The sequence below is a fragment of the Pagrus major genome, chromosome 12 (genome assembly GCF_040436345.1).
Source record: "Pagrus major chromosome 12, Pma_NU_1.0".
Classification (NCBI taxonomy): Eukaryota; Metazoa; Chordata; class Actinopteri; order Spariformes; family Sparidae; genus Pagrus; species Pagrus major.
Genome location: NC_133226.1, coordinates 7,369,980 through 7,386,863, shown reverse-complemented (window position 1 = coordinate 7,386,863; position 16,884 = coordinate 7,369,980). Strand labels below are relative to the sequence as shown.

The 16,884-nt window shown below is 39.0% G+C and overlaps 2 protein-coding genes across 2 annotated transcripts in view; one reads left to right on the top strand and one right to left on the bottom strand.

The window, feature by feature from the left end:
• Positions 1-6,739, bottom strand: part of tsc1b (TSC complex subunit 1b) — a 29,886-nt gene extending 23,147 nt beyond the window's left edge. The window contains exon 1 of the mRNA XM_073477865.1: positions 6,495-6,739. The gene's annotated coding sequence lies outside the window, so the exon portion shown is untranslated. The remainder of the gene's footprint in view (positions 1-6,494) is intronic.
• A 4,256-nt stretch (positions 6,740-10,995) lies between these two features.
• On the top strand, positions 10,996-16,396 carry gfi1b (growth factor independent 1B transcription repressor). Its single transcript, XM_073478096.1, has 7 exons — positions 10,996-11,261; positions 11,742-11,842; positions 12,587-12,763; positions 12,863-13,095; positions 13,247-13,384; positions 14,713-14,878; positions 15,349-16,396. The coding sequence occupies exons 2-7, from the start codon at positions 11,749-11,751 to the stop codon at positions 15,525-15,527; spliced, it is 987 nt and encodes a 328-aa protein (XP_073334197.1). The 5' UTR covers positions 10,996-11,261; positions 11,742-11,748; the 3' UTR covers positions 15,528-16,396.
• Positions 16,397-16,884: the final 488 nt, after the last annotated feature.

The window sequence follows — 16,884 nt, the reverse complement described above, 5'->3', positions numbered from 1 at the left end:
TGAACATTGATGAATATGATGCAGGATTAAAATTACTCTGCAAATGTTTTATGAGGAAGGAAATACACAACTGTTAGACCTCAAGGATACACACAGTGCACTGTGGGCCGAACGTAAAAATAACTTATGTTCAGGGCACCTTTAATATGCCAAGTTGAAATAAACTCAGTAACTCTTAAAGCAATTACTTGTTGACTACTTAAGAGAAATGTGTGCTAACTGTTTGCTAATGAAGACATGTTTTATGATGTGAGCAATGTCAAATGCGTGCTTTGGTGAAGTTCATACTTAACGAGAGCAGGCCTTTTTTTCACAGCAGATAACACTGTTACTAATAACATTGACAATGGCTCTGTTCTGTCCCAGAAAGTCATGACAGTGTGACATTGAGCCAGCGTGAACAAAACCAGGACCCTGAAACTGAAGCAGCGAAATGGAATTCAGCCATCATCAAATTTTATGCTTCCACCCCAGCGATAGACCATATTCACATGGCGGCCATTTTCCTCTGACGTCATGCTCAGGGTGTGAAGCTCAAATGCTGGGATTATGTTATACTACCGTGTTCTGCGTTGAGAGCAGTGGTGCTCACAAGTCCACTTCAAGTCTCAAGTCTTTGGTCACAAGTCCAAGTCAAGTCTCAAGTCTGCTGCATGCCATCCGGTCTGCTAAGAACACTGCATAGTTATATCCAATCAATTCAAAGCACGTACTGTATTATCATCACTCCACTCGAGACTTCCGCCGACCGAGTCGGCTAACTTCTGGTTTAGCACGAGCTAACTTGGATGGGGATAAAATGTAATCGGGCGGCTCTTCTAGACTCTCCAAATTTTATTGGACCGAATTGGTCAAATTCTGACAGTTAAACGAGTCATTTTGCAGGGGTTGTGAGGCTTTTACAATGTTCACAATGTTAGCTTTTGGGAAAAAGTCCCCAGTGCATCACATGACGATGTAATTACACGGCTTGGCCAAGACAAAAACTGGCTTCAAGGCCTGGGGCTCTTTGTGGGGGCTTGATCTCAACGATGAGGCCAGCCGTCTTCTTTGCAGAGGAAGTTACAGTAAAGCGAACTGCATTAAAAAGTCCTCGTCCTCTTCCTCTTCCTCATTGGTTTTACCGGCGGACTAAAAACCACACCGCCATCCACTGTATCGGAGTTTATAACATCATGCTATTCAATGACAGGTGCGCTTTCTTGAGTGAGTGAGAACAGAATGCGAAGCTCCAAAAATAGAAAATCAATATGTGGCGGCTAATGTTGATATTGTGGTGGACCGTGTGGGAAACACGTTAGATAGGAAGTGGTTGAACGCTAATGATAGCGTTGTCTGCTATCATAGCTATTGTCTTACGGTAGCTAACCGGTATTCAGATCAGGAAACAGCAAAATAACCATCTGTCACATTCCCTAAGTTCATAGAACTTGCAAGCTGGAACACAGCAGTACAAAATTTGAGCTTCCCACCCTGAGCGTGATGTCAGAGGAAAATGGCCGCCGTGTGATTATGGTCTATAGCTGTGGACGGAGGCATTATGTTTTCGGGCTGTTCATCCGTCCCGATCTTGTGAACACGATATCTCTAAAACACCTTGAAGGAATTTTTCAAATTTGGCACAAATGTCATGGATGAACAGATTAGATATTGTGGTCAAAGGGTCAAAGGTCAAAGTGACCTCACTAAAACGATTTTGGGCCATTACTCAACATTTCATATAATAATTAGGACAACATTTTAGACAAATGTCAAATAGGATAAAATGGTGAAGTTATGACATTTCATGTCCAAAAGGTTAAAAGTCAACTACACTGACATCTTAATCATAATCAAAAAATTCAGCGCCATAGTTCATGTACAGCAACTTGACCTGTGTGCTGAGATGCAGTATCATTTAAACTTGTGCTACATATCGTTACATATTGTTACTTATTTTCTTATTTAGAATTTTCTCAGGAACGTACAAACTCAGTAGGTGTTAATACTTATCCCACTACAAACGCACCAAACAATGAGCCTATTGATAAGGTGCATATCAAGCGATGATGTTCTACATCCACTTATAAACACGTGAATCACACCACACTTAACTACCTGGGATAAAACTGTTATATCTAACCCCAAAGTGTAGGACACACTTTTATCCCTGATTTCCCGCACCAATCCTGGTGCTCCTACTGAAGCACAAATCATGAAACATGAACAGAATAAAATGGATTCAGCAAACAAATAAAGTTGGAAAACTTCCAAGACAGTGTAACAGATCCACGTGACCGGTGACTTATCTGATCTTGAGTTGGATACATAATTTCAATCAGAGCCTCGAATGAAGAGTTTAAATCCTGAGCAATATTTACCATTTATTACACCCCAGCAGAAATGTGCTTTTAAAATAAACACAACCTGACATAATGTGTTTACCATTTCAGGTTATTAGTCTATTCATGTTGTCACTGATACATTGAGGCTAGACGCTGAGTCAGTCATTCAAAGTAAAGATGACCCTGCAAATCTCCATCTGAAAACAGGCATAAATAATCCTGACAGGCAGGTCATTATCGTCTGCACCCGGCAGCTTACTCCCTAACACGAGTAATGAATCAGCACCGGCGATCTCATCAGCTCTGAAGATCTCCTTGCAACACTTAGGCCGCACACTCAACGTACTAGAAGATGATTAGGATCCTAATACGGCCGAAATGGGCTGTTTTTCATGCGTTCAAATGCTATAAACTCTTCCGTTAATGCAGAATATTCAACACAGAGTCTCATGCGATCAAAACCAAAACAACAGGAGCTAATGTGGCGAGAAATTAATCAATAACCAGCGTATAATGTCTTATTTCCACTCAAGTCATATGTCAGAAAAAGACACTCCCGTCCGAGAAGCCTCCCTCATTCATAACAAATCAAAACAAGTTGATAAGTGCTCCGATGTGCTCCTGTTTGTTGATTCACAGAAGTCGTCACAGCGCAATTGTCTCCCCGTTATCAATTAACTGCTCGGTCATGGGGCTGGGAGTCGGGGTGTGGAGAGTGGATTCAAATGTGGCTGTTTTTCACCGAGCGAGCGTCATGCAGGGACAGGTCAGTGGCACAAACACCAGCCACCCTCACTCAGTGTGATCTCAGGCAGCTTGGGAACGCTCAGGAGGACACAAAGAACCTTTATGCAGCGCGAGCACTTCCATGTACACACCGAAAATTACATTTGGCTGCGTACACGCTGTAACCAACTGCCTCCCTGTGTGAATACTTTAAAGCAGTTTCTGAAAAGGGACAAACAGCCTGCTCGTTCCATTTAGAGAGGCGATTTTCATCAACACAACTGTGCTGTTCAGTTGGCAGATTGGCGATTGTTACAGGAGATAAAAGGGAATATTGAAGTGGTTTACTGGACTGAACAAGGTTTTAACATTAGCTGTTCAGTCTATTAAATGTCAGAAAATGCTGATAACAAGTTCCCAGAGCCAATGTGACGTCTTCGGATGTCTTGTTTCATCTGACTAACAGTCTAAAACCCAAAGATATTCACTTGACACTGATTTAAGGGCTGAGCGATATTTCGACATATCACTATGTGATATAAGACAACATATTGTCTGAGATTTTGGATACTGTTATATCGGTGTGAACATTTGCCCTTCAAAGTGCGGTGCTGCAAGCAAACGAGTTCCCTGAGTAAGTTTTAAAGGAATTATTTATTCCTAGATTTATTTAAGTGGCTGTTGCATGACTGTTTTAAACTGTTCTGTTTAAAAAGTGGCTGCACTTTAACAGTTTTTAACCGTATCGCCCAAACTGACATAAATCCTCATGTCAGAGAAGCCAGAGGCTGTTTTGACTGTCTTTGAATTTCAGCAATAACAGGGTTATGAGTCAGCATGTGTATTTGGGCTTTAAAGTAACTTGATGATTAACTCAAGGATACAGAAAAATAATTTCATCTATTCAGATAGCAGTCAAAATTGTTTTATAAATGTATATATGCACAAAAATAAAATATGGTTATGTATAAAAATGAGGAGCAAAGAACAAGCAGTAACACTCATACAGTAATACTTATCTTTCCTATTTTACACTCTGCTGCCAGTTTATCAGGTACCCCAGGTTAAAGCTGCTGCAGTCTGATACAACAGTGCTACAAAATATCCAACCTTCATGAAGTTCACTTCAATTATAATGTTCAGTTTTTATTTTAGAGAGGTGTTGATTCAACTGTGTGGTCATTTTGGAGAATGAAGTTTGTGGTGCTGTTAAATTGCACTGGATTATAATAATGATGTGTTTCTAGTATTTAGTCTGTCCTCATTGACATATACATGTTGGACACATTTTAGGAAACACTTCTCACTGGACTGTTGCACTACACTGCATTGGTTTTAGCTTGGTGTATTTCATAAACTGGCATCTGATTGTATTTTAAAGCATGGAATAGGAGGAGAAAAATAACTAACGATAGATGAAATCCTTATATTTCATTTTATATGGACAACAGCCTATTAATCTAGGAACTAAATCAGATATAGAATGTTTTAAAAAACATAAACAAATGCATATGTAGATTTGGTTTGTTTAAATGTGCATATACTCTTTATACTTGTCAAGCATCTATGTCTCTCTCTCTATATATATATATATATGGATCTAATTTGCTGGGGCATTACATGTAGAGTATTATTCATGTATTTTAATGCGGCCAACATATTGTGTGATCTGTTGCTGGCGCGTTAAAATACCGTGATGTTTGGTCTGTTGATGATTAATGAATAAATCTGTCTTGTTAACTGCCAAAATAAAACTATTCATTCATTCATTCATTCATTCATACCTCATTGCTGCACGACTGGTAAGAAACTGTTGGTCAATGTGCAAAACAGTTCATGTCACAGTACAGAGAGGAGGGTCTGCTATGATATCTAGCAAAATATCTATAAAATCAGTCTCTCATTACCTCATTAGGCTCTCAGGACTGTAAGATGTCAGACTGGACCAGGCAGACATCGGTCTTAGTTTAGACTTAGTCATGTTTTGGCAAAGTTCATGTAGCCTGCTTCTGTGTTTAGATATTAAATGCTGATGCAATACTTCCCATATTAATGAAATATAGTAAGAGTTTTGTTGAAAACAGATTTACTGAGGTATTGAATCGTTTAAAGTATCGTTCCTGATAATAGTATCCAACATCTGGTATTACATTGACATTAATGACAGCAGGGCCGTACCATGAGAACAGTGAGGACATATTCATGGTATTTTTGTCTTGGACTTTTAGGCCTCAAGCAACCTGGGCAAGTTTTACATTTTAATTCAACAGAATAATAACACTTCATGGATCATTTTAGGCTTATTCCACTATTTATATACCTATATACTTGACCACTTTTTAGCCGAACAGAACACACATCTCAGCATTTCCCCAATTTTAATCCAGCCAGTTAGAAGAACGCGTTGGCACTGACTTTAAGAAATGAAATGTTCAGGAAATATAGCTGAAGAAATCAAATATGTCTATTACAAATAACTTCAACAGTTCAGGGACTTTATTGGTTTATTCTGCTTTCTGCTGGTCAGGCTGTCTATCCTGGGGAATCGAACTCATGACTTAAGTATTTTTTGCCAGTTATCTGGCTGCAGTCTTCTACTGATACATTTGTTTTTTTCATAAATCAGGTAAAGCAGTGACGAGCAGACATCAGACCTGGTGACAGTGAGTCCAGCACAGTGTGACAGAGGGGTCGAGCAGGTCAACCTGAGAAACTAGTGAACCCATTTTGTTTTCGTCGTGGCTGGCGAGCCGTAGTGGTGACAAGTGAATGAACACATGCGAACAACAGGACATTAATGAATGATATGACTGCAGAAAACTTCAGTTTGATTGCAATCGGAAGACAAACGCAAGGAGGTGTGATGCAGAGAGCTGCAAGAGATACTCCACTGAGCTGCATAATGAGCCACCAAATAAGCATATAAATACATAAAAACACAAAGGCCATACTGATAATGTAGTATAGTGACATGCATGATGGGAGCAGTATGGAGCCGGACAGGCTGAGGAGCAGCAGAGCTGCTGCTGTATGTGGACTGACCACTGGCTGCTGCCTGTCGTAAACAACTCGCAGAGAACAATGGGCAGGGTTGGGTTTACTTTATCCGATTATAAAAATATGCCGGCATCTTTTCTCGTGCAAACCAAGAACCTCTTCAGACCCAACAGGAAACGCAGATAAAAGCGTGATGAAATGTTTAAAACATCAACGTCTACTAAATCCATCACGGGGTCTTTCCAAAAACAAGTCAGTCCCACCGCCGAGAGCTAACGTTAGCTGGAAGCAGCGACCCACACTCGGTCGGCGATTCATCTTGCCTGTCAGCCGAGCTCAGTCGGCGGGGAAGCGAGCCGAACAGCTCCCGTTTGGTAAAACCCATCATATGCGTTGAGATTCGCTGTAAGAAAAACACATTAGATATAAATAATCGGAGCTGTTTACCTGTTAGAGTAGCTGCACTCCACAGGGCGCCGCCATCTTGAACACCTCACAGCCCATCCCACCGCAGTCAGCCTCCGCTGTGGGGCTGCATGCAAACTAATCCCACAAGTTAGCGCCCCGCAAGTCGCAGCCGCAACTTTCACAACTCATTCACGTAAACAACATTTAAAAATAAGTTACTTAAATTACATCGAATAACCCAAACGTGGTATTTCATCCGTGCCCCGGCGGATTCTTCACTCTATTGCACAGCTAAGATTGTTTTTCCCATCTCCTCATTGGTGGAAGGATGAAGTGTATGTAATGCGGTTTCGCGTGACCCACATGTGAAGAGCGCACGCGCAAATTACTTTTTTTTTTTAGCAGGTAGTGGGGAGGTGTGTATGGAAGACCATCATCACCATAACACAAATACTAATAAAACATTATGGGATGTTAGGAGTGGTGAAAATAAAAAGTTAGGATGGGGCAAGCACTGAGATAGTGAGGCAATATCATCACACACGTTCACTGCTAGAGTCAAGATAATACGAGATTAATTAAATATTTTCTTTAAATTTATTTAAGTCAGTCAGTGAGCTATACATATTTTAGATTTGTATACTTTATTATAAATTTGACATTAAAAAAGATCCGCAATACTGATCTAAAAAGGTTCAATGTCGTATTCATGATGTCAACAATTGGACGAAAAGAAAATAATTATGACATAGTATAATTTCACAAGAAGAGTCAAAACTGTCACTATTTCAGAGTTTTTATTTTTTAATTTTTGTCATTCCTAACGTCTCATCTATTTTCTTTTTTCCTGGCAGAATTGAGCTTCCATACATGTCACACTAATGTTAAAGCTTGTTTTACAGTCTTATCACATGTTACATCGTATTATATTACGTTGCAGTCTTTATATATATATATATATATATATATATATATATATATATATATATATATATATATATATATATATATATATATATGTGTGTATATATATATATATATACATATATATACATAATTCAGATTAAGTTGCTGCACTAAAAATATGAGGGTTGATTATTTGTTTGGGCTCACTCATTAAAGATTTAAAGGGTTCAATTCAGCAGAAGGTCTTAAAATAAGACTTTGAGAGCCAAAATGATAGATAGATAGATCGATAGATCGATAGATAGATAGATAGATAGATAGATAGATAGATAGATAGATAGATAGATAGATAGATAGATAGATAGATCGATCGATCGATAGATAGATAGATAGATAGATAGATAGATAGATAGATAGATAGATAGATAGATAGATAGATAGATAGATAGCAGTCAGATCTGGTTGTGCCGTCTCCTCTCCCTGCCCATAGTCATTGTAAAGTCTTAGGGCAGTGGGGAGGAAAGACTTGAAAGTTGGAGGAGCGTTGAGCTGAAGGCGCTCGCTTGCCTGATCAGCAGGTCGTGGAGAGAATGTAAGGTGTTGTTCATGATGGTCAGCAGTTTGTGCAGCATCCCTCCATCTCTCCACGACCACCTGGAGGGTCTGCAGAGCAGTCCCCAGTACAGAGCCTGCTCCCTCAATAGATGGCTGCAAAGAAAATTGCACTGGTAACAACAGACTGATAAAAAATGTGCAACATCTTACCTCACACATTCAAAGATCTGAGCTTCCTCAGGAAGTCTGCTCTGTCCTTTCCTGTATACAGCCTCAGTGTTAACTGTGCCACTGAGGTCATGTGTGTGCAGTTTTACAGTGTCAAATAAACAGCAGGGTTCAATTAGATTACATTAGATTCAACTTAACTGTTCTTGCACCAGTGCCAGTAAAACATGGTTTAGCATCAAAACAGAACGTGTAAACAGGAGTAGTAAAAGACGCACATACATAAACTCAAATAAATGATGTTATGACATGTATGTTATGGATATGCAATAGAATGAATGTAAAAACGATGCCAACTTGTTAGTGCCATTTTATTTGCAGTATGTTGCAAGCTTTGGAACTTTTGACCTTTCTCTTTTTTTACTTGCTGAGCATGCGTGCTCTTTTACAGCAACACGTACCACTGAAAAATAAATATAACAAGAACAAATAGAATCACAAACAGAACAGAGCAATAAAGGCAGGCATATTGGTGAAGTTTCAGAGGCCCTCAACCAGCCTCAGACAATATCAACTCCATTTAAACACACTTTGTCCTGTGTGTGTGTGTGTGTGTGTGTGTGTGTGTGTGTGCGTGCGTGCGTGCGTGTGTGTGTGTGTGTGTGTTTATACATCCCTGTTTCAGGCCTGCAGTAGTAACATGCTCTAATATGGGCAGTGAAATTAATAGGAGCAGCAGTTTCAGACCTTTGCAAACACTGACATGTATTAATACTGTCATTTATTTTGTATGACTCCTTTGTAAGACTCAAACTTCATTGGTCCACAGTGACTTAATCAATTAATAATGAAGCTCTTAAGCTTTACTATCATAAGCTAACAATCCACACAGGCTGCTTGCTTTTTCATACAGTTGAATTAAGACTATTAAATTACATTATTTAAAAAGAAAAAAGAGCTGTTGAAAGTACCCAAAAGTCATATTTGAGTAAAAGTAAAGTTATGGTCTCTTGAGTCTTAAAGGCACAATACGTAGGAATTTCTGTTGAAAACATCTAAAAATCAACTAAAATTATCGACAGAATGTGAATAAATAGCAGTTTTTACATTATGATGTCTAAATATTTTGTTGCAGAGATATTTACTGAAGTTAGCATGCTAACCAGCTAGCCCCAGCCCATCCCAGTCCAAAGCTCTTGTGCTAGCAGTGTAAACACTAACACTCCCCTGGTCCCTGAGCTCTCGGTCCTAACTGCTACCTGCATGGCTAATTGAGCTAACTAGCTAAGGAAGGATACAGTTAGCAGCAGTGATATGTTGCCCCCTATTTGTTTGAATTTGACAGGTAGCCAATTCTTACATATTGCAGCTTTAAAGTATCTCATATTAGAAGAACTTAAGTATCAAAAGTACAAGTAACCATAAATTATACATATATTTACATGTCTTGCATGTTTATACTGTCTAGTATGGGTCGTGTGATTATCAGCCTGGCTGATTAACAGATTGGGTATTTAACTTTTTTCTGATTGTCGTAATCAGTTGTTTTTTATTATCTGATTGCAGATAAATTAATAAATCTAATAAATTACATTATAAACGTGCCATTTTGGTTCTGATACAGTGTGCAATCTGCAAAGTAACTAGTAACTAAAGTTATCAAATAAATGTACAGAGGAGGTACAATATTTGGTTCCAAAATGTAGTGGAGTGGAAATATAAAGTTGAAAATGGAAATACTCAAGTGAAGTACAAGTACTTCAAAATTGTACAGTAGGGTAAATGTATTTAGTTACATCTTTGTTGGCCTGACTATTTATTAATGATGGCCTTATACAACCAGTGGATAACAATAGTGGAATAAAATTCAGAGTGTGGGTGGTTTTTTAAACAGTTTTCAGTGAAATCAAAAATAATAGCACACCAAGGCTTCACTTATTGTGAAAAAAGAGATTAGATTTATTCTTTCACTATGATTTTCACCAGGCTATACACAGACAACATGCTCAAAAAGTAAACATGTAGCCTAACATATGCAAGTTAAACTACTGATGACTGAATTAAATACCTGGATGTTTTTTTTTTATTTTTTTTTTTTAACCTTTTATTAAAGTCCAGGAAAGTTTCAAGTCCCCAGCAACAACTCAAGTGTCAAGATGTAGTCTACACACTGTGTCCACCAGATGTCGCACTTGCACTTCTCCCCTCCTACAAATCCTCTCCTCCTCAAAACGTTTCCCGACTCTTCACATCGATGTGTTGTTTTTTAAAAACAGGATGTTTGAAGCTGACATTATTCTCTGAAACTTTTTTCCCCAAACTGATTTAACTGCCTGATTGTGTCATTGTCTCTGCTCTGCTGTCTTGTCATTCTGTAACATACAGCATGTGACACTGAAGCATCCTGTGCAGAAATCTGTCATGTCTGATATGTTTTAATAAAAACAGCAGAGTCAACAGTGCTGATCTCACAGACTGGTTTGGTGTGTGGTTTGGTGTGTTACATGGACGTGCTCCAGTCTCATAGGATCTTCTGTCACAGAACACAGTCATACACACATCATTACTACTACTACTTCTAGTAAATCCTGTAGATCAAACAGTGAGAGGTGGAAATATTTGGTTGGATTTATTGGTTGGAACCTTTTTTTCTTATATTTGTGCTTTTAAAAATAAAGCTAATTAATTAAAATGTAGCTTATATAAGATTTGTTTTTAATCTAAATGTCTTTCTGAGATCCGCAATTTACTCAACATTTAAATTATCTTTCGTTTAATAAAGTGAAAATATATTTCTATAGGTACATTGAAGCCTCTAATAGCCCTTTAACGTGTCTCCTGAGAGGACTTGGTGTTTGGTCTAACTGTTGCACAGAAGGCCTTGTGTTGTTCTACGCAAATTTCCAGCGGCAGGTTGGCCTTTTCATTGGTTGAAACCACAGTCAGATTCGCCTGCGAAATTATCTGATTGAAAATCAGGGAGGGGAGAAAGAGACAGAGAGCAGCAAGTGTGATGGTTTTACACTGCTTTGCTTTCCTGGCTTTTAGGAAGGGATTTTGCGACGCGGAGAAGATTTACATCCAAAGAACAAGGAGTTCATTATTTTTATTCTTCTTCTTCTTGTTCTTCAGGCCTTCTGCAGGTTTAACTTCGACGGGAGACCTTTTAAATTAACGGTGAGTGTCTGCTGACTGTAAAATGAAACCTAAACCTAGATAGAGTGAAACTTTTTCCGTCTTTTATAACTTTATGACAAGAGACAGGATAGTGTAAACTGTGGAAATAACTTTAATGTGCAAATTAGGCCTATTAAACTTTATAAGTTTGGGCCTTTTGAGCAAGCGGAACGAAAAATGTACATGTAAAATATAAGATTCTGAAATATGGAATTAAAACTGGGTAACCTACCTATAATTAAGAGACTGACAGAATGTACATTATATAGAAGAAGAAGAAGAAGAAGAAGAAGAAGAAGAAGAAGAAGAAGAAGGAGAAGAAGAAGAAGAAGAAGAAGAAAGATCTTGGACTTTGCAAAAACTGATAGGCTATTATTATTTTTTAGAAATCGATGTTTTTTTTTCTTCCAAAAATACGTTTCAAGCGTTATTTTGTCGCTAACGAGTTTATTTATTTATTTATTTTTTGTATGTGTTCAGGATCAACATGCCCCGGTCATTTCTGGTGAAAAACAAAAGGTGCGCGTCCTTCAATGTTCACCGATCATATGAGGACGAGCCGAAGGCCCCTATAAGTTCAGGTAAGACATGAAAAAGAAGATTATTACCCGAATGTGTCAGCGAAACAAATGTTGTAACATTTAGATAAGCAGCCTGTGGCCCTGTCTTACTGCCTTTATCGTTAGTTTAAAGCAGCTGCTGTGTTTGGAGCATTTGCATGAGTTACGTTTTTCAGGCAGATTTTTTAAAAGACGCTCATTCATCATGTATTTAGGTTCTATTAAAGGTGCTCTGTGTAGATTTTGGGAGGACATTTTAATCAGAAGAGAAAGAAAAGAGAGAAGAGAGAGAGAATTTTTTTATACCTAAAACTAAATGAACAAACTCTCTTTGTTTTCATGACTGAATAAACAAACTGACCTTAAAGGACAACACAGTTTCATCCTGTTACTGTGTTTATAAGTGGCGGACCCTGCCACCTTTCTAGCTTTAAACAGTGTTCTGGGACCTTATTTTCCTCTGAGAACAACTTGTTTATTCAGCTATTGAAAAAATAAATATTATTATTACCTCATTAATATTAACAATTATTTAAACGCTGAGTTTGAATTTCTTCTCCAAAACTACAAACTGCCCCTTTAAAGAACTCACATATCAGTCTGTGGTTCAGCATTTCAAGGCGCTGTACTGAACAGGTGTTTCCTATTTAAATAAAATGTCTGAAGGGTTTTGTTTTTATAGAATATTTACTCTCTGTGTAATCACACAGAGCTCACAGCCTTTTGCTTGAATGAATCACACTTGTATTTGATGTGGATTTGCAGAGATCCCAGCAGAGGTGCAGAGCACAGACTCCTCAGACTGGCCTCAGTCAGAGGGACAGTCCTCCCCTCTGGACCACTCGTTTAAAAAGGAGGAGGGGGAACTTGAAAGCCCCTTACCTATTCACCCAGAGCTAACCAGACCCCCTGCAGCTCCCACACAGCCGTACTACCGAAATGGTAAGCTGCCTGTGCGTTTATCTCCATCTTATTCTTCCATGTGTACAGTAGAAATTTTAATCAGAGAGGTAAAATGTGATTTTTTTATGTGTGTCACAGAGACTCACATGGCAGGATTCCCTCCTTACTACAAGCCGCCGTACGCCTGGGAGCCGGTTGCTTCCTCCTACGAGCTCCGTCAGATGAGTTTCAGCCCCACGGTGCTGCAGCACGCCAGCGACCTGTACGGCAGTCACATCAGCCGCAGCGCTGCACAGCCTCAGCAGCCTCTGGACTGCAGCACCCACTACTCCCCAACCTCCAACACCTACCACTGTATCACCTGTGACAAGGTGCGCACCACATGTTAGCCTCACACCTGCACATACTGTGTGGTTGAATCTGTAAATTCAATCTGTGGTTTTAATTTTTTGTTGTGAAGCTGCTCATTAAGGCAAAATCAAAATGTCGCTGTATTCTAAAGCGGTTTCACCTCTGTGTCAGGTGTTCTCCACGCCCCACGGACTGGAGGTCCACGTCAGGAGGTCTCACAGTGGAACCAGACCTTTTGGCTGCAACATCTGCAGAAAAACCTTCGGCCACGCTGTCAGTCTGGAGCAACACATGAATGTCCACTCTCAGGTATGTCAGGGACTCCACAGTATAAAATATTATAACTTGAATTTACTGGGATACTCTGAGGCTTTAGTCTTGCACTTTCATCAAGTTTGAGGACTTGTGAGTGACAGATATTTTTAAAAAAGGTAACAATTAAAACAACTGAGGCAGAGATATTCAGACTTTTCACCCCTAGTGTTGATCAAATTCCTACACTTCCCATAATGCAGCTGCTCATTTGAACATAATATGGCCTTGGTAAATGCCCACACCAGTTCAGACTGACAGATGTTTTTATCCCTGAATTATGTTAAAAACATGTCCTCTCCTTGCCCAAGCTGAGACGACTTTATATCTATAAATCACAATGTTTGTTGACAATAACTTCCAGATGGAAAACCCCTGCGTCACATAGCTTATTTCATTCACAGTAACGTCGTCTTTTTTCATGATGTTATTTCAAAGTGAATACATCTCACTCATCCAAAATCCATGTTTGATGCTTTAACTATAGTTAAATATGCTCTCTGATAACTATAGACTAAAGAAAATGACAGCTTGAGTTCATCTCCAACTAGCAGCCAGCCTGACTGGCGGTGGGATTTTGCTGTTGGGTATATTTGGTTTATCAAAGATGCTAGCAAAGCAACACAGCCCATAAAATAAGCACAAGAGAAATATCAGATAAGTCGGACCACTCTTGTTTTACTGTATATCATTAAATGTTACAGTTAGCAGATTTCATATATCTCCGCAATGCAAATGATCTGCCAGCTGTCTGCCTGAAGGTGATGAACTATAGAGTTCATAGTAGCACATTTTCTCAGTCTGAGCAGCGCGTCTCTCGATGGGTCAACCTTTTTTGATACGTAAAAATGGATGGAATGTCCCTTTAAAAATATAAGTTTCGACAGTAACCTGAACTAGCTCTGAGTTAAATTCAAAGATTGTACATTGGTTGTTGAGTTAACTTAACATTAAGTTCCATTGATGATCACTCAGTCATACTGATGAACTGGCTCCTCAATTTATAATAACTGACCAAACAAGGTCCATTTAGTAGCTGTTGTGGAGCTTTTGATCATGTCACATGATCTTCCACAGCACACGGAGGTTGCTTAGTTGTCATGCAATTGCAGATGTTCAAATTTCCATTTGTCTCTGAATCGTATCAGGACCTGATGATGGATTAAATGCAAACTCAAGAGCATGTGATATGATTTAAAGCACCAGAAATGGAAACCACCTGCTGTTTCAGGGCCAGAAAAGTATTTAAAAGCTCAACTCCTCTGACACCCTCGTCATTTGTCAGTGATTGTTTAACACATTTTTATTCATTTGTCTTTGATCAGGAGAAAAGCTTTGAGTGCAAGATGTGCGGCAAATCCTTCAAGCGCTCCTCCACTCTCTCCACGCACCTGCTCATCCACTCGGACACGAGGCCCTACCCCTGCCAGTACTGCGGCAAAAGGTTCCACCAGAAGTCTGACATGAAGAAGCACACGTACATTCACACCGGTAAGTAACAGCATGTAGATTGTTTAGGTGGCCATGTTTTTAATTTTTATTATACTAAATAGAAATAAATGGCTCCTCTTGCTGTAAACATGACATCAGTCCAGGTGCAGCTCCAGGACTTGTTTCCAGAGGTTATATAGCTGCTGATAAATCAGAAAAAGAAACATAAACAAATATGCCATGCATTTGCATATCTGGGTTTTCCTGCTCTGTAAAAGGAACTGTATGCTGCTGACATTTGTTGCCAATAAATGTTTGACAAATCTGAACAATGGCACGGTTCTTCTCAGATAGATATGAATGCAAACATTATCCTTCTGGTAAAAAACACTTGGCACCATTTATGGTATAGATGACAAACGTGATTCTCCGGGAGCAGCGCAGCTGCAGCATCTTTACGCAAATGACTTGAAAAACGATCTAAGATTTAACTGTATAGATTCATCACTGTTATTGTTTTTATTTTGCAGGTGAAAAGCCCCACAAATGCCAAGTGTGCGGCAAAGCGTTCAGCCAAAGCTCCAACTTAATCACCCACAGCAGGAAACACACGGGCTTCAAACCGTTTGGATGTGACATTTGCTCCAAGGGCTTCCAACGTAAGGTGGATCTCCGCAGGCACCACGAGAGCCAGCACGGCATGAAGTGAACATGAGCACAAGAGTCTCAACTTTACAGAAGCAAGGGTTTGTACGTGTACAGTAAATATCTTTCAAAAAAATAGAATAAGTTGTTATTGATGCAATGAAGATGATATTTTGGAAGGCCTCTACAGCTAAAGTACAAGAACGAGGAAGCTGTCAAATCAAATTCTTATCCACTCACCCTGTTGCCCATAGAGAAACAGGTGAAAGTTTGGTGGTCCACAAAAAAAAGGAGCTTCACAGCAAAACAGAGTTTCAGCATTTCTACTAAAAAACTGAAGTAGATGGGGAATTAAATAGTTTTTTCAAATCAATTTGGGATCTTGGGGGTTTCCGTAGACTTAAAATACGCAAGGCGAGCTGTATGGTGCCATTTTATGTTTTTTTCCTTTTCATTTTGGAACGTCTAAAACAAGTCCCCATCTACTTCAACTCTTTTGGAGAACTGGCTGCAACTCTAATTTTCTCCAAAGCTCACAAAAAAGCTCCAAAAATGTTTTTGTCTACAAAACTTCACCCAACTTTCCATTGGCATGGAGGTGTATAGATAATGACAGAGTTTTCATTTTTGGAAGAATTGTTCCTTTAACTTTCGAAAATATATAATGAAGACTTTAAGTACTTGATTAAAATGTATTTTTTAATATATTGGAAGTAATCTTCTTTCAAAGATGTGTTTGCATGTGGATGAATGGGAGATGTGCTGGTGTCATATATAGATTAGACATTTGCTTTTGGTTTTTGATAAAAAAAAAAACAGGTCAGGACATTATTTTTGTTTAATATTTATTTGAAATATGCTTGAGCAATGTACAGTATGTGTCTGTGTGTGAGCTGATAAGTACTTTTAACTGAAATAAAAGGCGAGCTGAGGAGGAAAAATCTTTGTTTGTTCTTGAAAAGTAAGACACAATATACTGTACAGCCCCTTTTGCCTTGAAGGTAACCTACACGCACACTGTTTGTCTAAGATGAGCACTGTCAACACAGCTTTTCTGCTCTTTCTCTGTGTTTTTCTGAGTCACTTCCCTGTCGGAGCAGGATGTGGAAATGTGACTGAGGCTTCAGGTGAAAATCTCTTGCAGAACCAGAGATAGTGTGTAATAGAGTAATGCTGCATTCAAATAACACTCCTGGAACACCATGCAAATCCAATGTCAGAGTCTACTAGAAAGCAGATGGTGGAAAGTTCAGTGATGCAGTGCAGCTTCCTTGTTATGACACGAGAGGCAGAACCAGCTCTAGAATCTCAGTAAAACAAAACAAAAAAAAAACAAAAAAACCCCCAAAAAATCAGAATTGCACAAACTCTCAGCTGGATCATAATGAATTTTAGCCACACACCTTTGCATACAACCATTG

Bases quoted from the DNA above. Each gene is read 5' to 3' on its own strand.
- gfi1b (XM_073478096.1), top strand. From the start codon at position 11,749: ATGCCCCGGTCATTTCTGGTGAAAAACAAAAGGTGCGCGTCCTTCAAT. The intron at 11,843-12,586 runs GTAAGACATGAA...GTGGATTTGCAG, and splicing joins GAAGGCCCCTATAAGTTCAG to AGATCCCAGCAGAGGTGCAG. The intron at 13,096-13,246 runs GTGCGCACCACA...CCTCTGTGTCAG, and splicing joins ACTGTATCACCTGTGACAAG to GTGTTCTCCACGCCCCACGG.